The 5,000-nt window shown below is 44.7% G+C and overlaps 1 protein-coding gene across 1 annotated transcript in view; it reads right to left on the bottom strand.

The window, feature by feature from the left end:
• The window catches only part of LOC143277166 (uncharacterized), an 18,625-nt gene that overhangs the window by 5,238 nt on the left and 8,387 nt on the right, over positions 1 to 5,000 (bottom strand). Inside the window, exon 2 of the mRNA XM_076581931.1 lies at positions 3,326 to 3,676. Within this exon, the coding sequence (XP_076438046.1) occupies positions 3,326 to 3,676 (351 nt within the window). The remainder of the gene's footprint in view (positions 1 to 3,325; positions 3,677 to 5,000) is intronic.

Raw genomic sequence — 5,000 nt, 5'->3', positions numbered from 1 at the left:
TTCGTTCGTGGGCTGCAACTTCCACATTCACTCAAATTTATACACGAGCGGGCTTTTACGTGTATGACCGTTTTTACCCTGTCATGTAGGCAGCCATGCTCCGCTTTCGGGGGTGCGCATGCTGGGTATGTACTTGTTTCCATAACCCACCGAACGCTGACACGGATTACAGGATCTTTAACGTGCGTATTTGATCTTCTGCTTGCATATACACACGAGGGGGGGGGGGGGGGGGGGGGGGTTCAGGCACTAGCAGGTCTACACCTGGGAGATCGGAAAAAATCTCCACCCTTTACACCCACCATGCGCCGTCACCGTGATTCAAACACCAGACCCTCAGATAGAAAGTCCAATGCTTTAACCACTCGGCTACTGCGCCCGTCAAGTTTAACCCATTCAACCCTGGGGAATTTACAACCCCAACAGACTCCCGTGCCACAGCGATGTGGAAACCACCCCCTCACCCCCCCCCCCACCCCCCAAAAAAAAACCTGCAGAAAATATACTGCTTTTCCTCCAATTTACATGAGGACACATCTAGCAAAATACTGTAGAAGTCAGTTCCACTTTCTTTGTGGTTTCTGCATAATGTGTCAGATCGTGAAAACCGTTTTGCCAGACTAATCTGGACGTCAATGCAATGCTTTGGGTACAGGGCTCAATGTGTTAAAAGTGGTCACGGACAGGCTGTTATCAAAATGCATCTGTTCTATCTGTATACGATATCTTCACATGCTTGCAATTACGCTTACTTCTTTCTCTGTACACTTAACAGTTATACCCACTTTACGATTGTACACATTTAAGGACTTTACGGATAGATTGTATCATGACACATCTATTTTATATTCGATGCCTATGCTTGTATCTTTCTCTGTAGACTTTCACCTAATTTACGATTACACACACTGAAGGGCTTTATGGATAGAAATTAGAATGTATTGTAACACATGTGTTTAATCTTCGTTACCTACGCTTACTTCTTTCTCTGCACACTTAACAGTTACACCCACTTTACGACTGTACACATTAAAGGGCTTTATGGATAGAAATTAGAATGTATCATAACACATCTGTTTAATCTTCGTTATCTACACTTACTTCTTCCTCTGCACACTTACACCCATATTACGATTACACACATAAAAGGGCTTTATGGACAGATTGTATCATGACACATCTATGTTATATTCGATACCTAGGCAGATTAAACATCTTAAATGACTAGACGCTCATTTTGATTCTCTGAGTCAAACTTGGGGAGAAGGGTTGAGTACAGGAATCGAACCTGGACCCTCACGGACACTGTGTGTGGCAGATTAACCCTTTGAGCCCTGACCACCGCTTTGCCGGTGGTGGGGAGGGGTGGCATAATGCCTGGCCACCGGCTGAGCAGTGCGTAAACACCTGTGTCGTGTTTTGCTATTGGTTGACTTGTATTGAAGAGCCAATCAGAAAAACCTTAAATATTCTGACGTCAGCGAACGTAGTACCAACACTGCTGCGCCTTTTCACTGTGTTTTGTGCTTGTGCTTCGGATAAAAAAAATCAATTTCTACCATGAAGCATGCAGAGTCTCAACCTGACACGCCTCCTTTGATCAACTGATTCTGCATGCTCAGATTCATTTTCATGATCACTATCTGTAGCAAAATCATCTGATTCGAATTCCACCTCACTATCAGAGTAATCATTGTCATACTCTACTTCCGATAAATCATAAAGCATATCAATTACTTGCTGCGTTGTGTACAGTTGTTTTCTCACACGTTTTGTCCCTGATTTCTGCCCTGACGGGCCAGGTTGAGACTCTGCACGCTTCAAGTGTTTACGCACCGCTCAACCGGTGGCTGGGCATTATGTCATTTTTCTCTGCCACCGGTAAAGCGGTGGTCAGGGCTCAAAGGGTTTAATACCAATTATTTGCAAATTTTGGCTCAGGAGCTCAGGCAGAAGGGTTAAAGTTGCTCAGGAACTCAGGGCTCAAAGGGTTAAAGCATTTCAACCATGCCACCACCTCGTCCCCCCCAAACACCAAACAACACAACAAAACAAAACTAAACCTAACCTTACCTATGACAGATCTGGCAGGCTCGTTCAAACACACCACACACGCTCACTTTGATTTTCCAAGTCAAACTGTGGGAGAAAGGGCGAGAGCAAGAATCGAACCCAGACCTTCACGGACACTGTACTGGGCAGATTAAGCGTCTTAACCATGCCACCACCAAACAACAGAACAAACAAAACAAAACTAAACCTAACCTTACCTATGACAGATCTGGCTGGCTCATTCCCACACACCACACACGCTCACTTCAATTTTCCGAGTCAAACTTTGGGAGAATGGGCGAGAGCAAGAATCGAACCCAGACCTTCACGGACACTCACACTGTATTAGGCAGATTAAACATCTTAACCATGCCAACACCTCGCCCCGCCCCACCCCCCAACACCAAACAACACAACAAACAAAACAAAACCTAACCTTACCTATAACAGATCTGGCTGGCTCGTTCACACACACCACACACGCTCACTTCGATTTTCCCCAAGTCAAATTTGGGAGAATGGGCAAGAGCTAGAATCGAACCCAGACCCTCACGGACACTGTATTAGGCAGATTACACATCTTAACCATGCCACCACCAAACAACACAACAAACAAAACAAAACTAAACCTAACCTTACCTATAACAGCTCTGGCTGGCTCGTTCACACACACCACACATGCTCACTTTGATTTTCCCCAAGTCAAACTTTGGGAGAAAGAGCGACGACAGTCGGAATCGAACCCAGACCCTCACAGACACTGTATTAGGCAAATTAAGCGTCTTAACCATGCCACCACCAAACAACAGAACAAACAAAACAAAACTAAACCTAACCTTACCTATGACAGATCTGGCTGGCTCGTTCACACACACCACACACGCTCACTTTGATTTTCCCCAAGTCAAATTTTGGGAGAATGGGCGAGAGCAAGAATAATCGAACCTGGACCCTCACGGACACTGTATTAGGCAGATTAAGCATCTTAACCATGCCACCACCAAACAACACAACAAACAAAACAAAACTAAACCTAACCTTACCTATAACAGATGTGGCTGGCTCGTTCAAACACACCACACACGCTCACTTTGATCTTCCTGGGTCAAACTTTGGGAGAAAGAGCGACGGCAGTCGGAATCGAACCCATTTCCTCAACGGACACTGTGTATTTAGCAGAATAAAGCGTCTCAACCATTCCACCACCTTGCTCCCCAACAACAAAAAACAAAACAAACGACAAAACAAACAACAAAACCAAACCAAACCTTACCTATAACAGATCTGGCCGGCTCGTTCACACACACCACGGCAGCCCCGCCAGCCAGAATACTGAGCAGCAGAATCAGTCGCCATGGCAACCGGGACTCAGGTTGCCGCGGAAACGACGACGACGACAGGGAAAGAGGAGGAGAGGAAGAGGAAGAGGAAGAGGAAGAGTTCTTTCCCCCTGCTTTGGATGCCTTCCCCTGCTGCTTGTCTTTCCCTTTCGGGGGAGAGGGGGGCGCGACGGTCTGTGCCTTCTTGCTCGGCTGCGGGGTGGTGGTGGTGGTGCTGGTTGAGGCTTTGCTTTGGCCGCCTCCTCCTCCTCCTCCGTTGGCCTGACCTTTGGGTTTTTCCGTCGCTGCACAAAGATCAAGGTGAAGGACGTTACGTAAAACGAAATAACAATCTGAACAGTTTCAGTTTCGGTTTCAGTAGCTCAAGGAGGCATCACTGCCTTCGGACAAATCCATATACGCTACACCACATCTGCCAAGCAGATGCCTGACCAGCAGCGTAACCCAACGCGCTTAGTGAGGCCTTGAGAAGAAAAAAAAGGTGAATAAATAATAGATAAGCTTACATAAATAAATAAATAATAATTATGATATAAAAAAAAAGGTAGTAGTAAAGGTAGTAGAATTATGGAATAGAAATTTGAGAAAATGCATTTATTTGGAGCCCAATCTGAACAGAGAAGTGGCAAGATTACGTAGTTCATAAATGACACGAACGTAAAATAAAAATGAATCTGAATAGAGACGCATCTGTTTTGAAACGACAGCAAACTGCATTTAACACAGACTGAAGCAACGTGTGTGTTGGGAGCTGGATGAGCAGGGAAGAAATCTTTTCAATGATTCTGCATAACAACTTTTACATATTTATTCACGGGCGGTTTCAACAAAGTTTTGTCTTATTCACAGACAATAAGTATAACTTAACCTCCTTTGAGTTCCCCAAGATGGAAATTTCCGTCCCCTTCTGGTGTGCAAAAAAAAGAAAAAAAAAGTGCCCCAAGACGGAAATTGTAGGAATTTTCCAATAACTAAACCACTGAATTAATGTGAAACTGCCATAACTGGATAGCATGTTCATTTTCCATTCAGAAAAGTACAGGCTATGTTTACTTCCCTTTAGTAGTTTGCATGCTACATTGCTAGATAGTTTTTTTTCAGTTCTCACCCCATGCAACCAAAACATCTGTTGGCAAATAATTGTGAATAAGCATATAACATAGTGGAGTGATGGCCTAGAGGTAACGCGTCCGCCTAGGAAGCGAGAGAATCTGAGCGCGCTGGTTCGAATCACGACTCAGCCGCCGTTATTTTCTCCCCCTCCACTGGACCTTGAGTGGTGGTCTGGACACTAATCATTCAGATAAAACGATAAACCAAGGTCCCGTGTGCAGCATGCACTTAGCGCATGTAAAAGAACCCACGGCAACAAAAGGGTTGTTGCTGGCAAAATTCTGCAGAAAAATCCACTTCGATAGGGAAAACAAATAAAACTGCACGCAGGAAAAAATTTTTTAAAAAGGGTGGAGCTGTAGTGTAGCGATGCACTCTCCCTGGGAGAGAGCAGCCCGAATTTCATGCAGAGAAATCTGCTATGATAAAAAAGAAATACAAATGCGAATACAAACAGGCTTGGCACTGACAGGGTTACCATCACTTGGGGTTTCT

Source organism: Babylonia areolata, chromosome 33 (genome assembly GCF_041734735.1).
Source record: "Babylonia areolata isolate BAREFJ2019XMU chromosome 33, ASM4173473v1, whole genome shotgun sequence".
NCBI classification, from domain to species: domain Eukaryota; kingdom Metazoa; phylum Mollusca; class Gastropoda; order Neogastropoda; family Buccinidae; genus Babylonia; species Babylonia areolata.
Note: the sequence above shows the minus strand (reverse complement) of the source record. Positions and strands in the feature narration are given on the sequence as shown.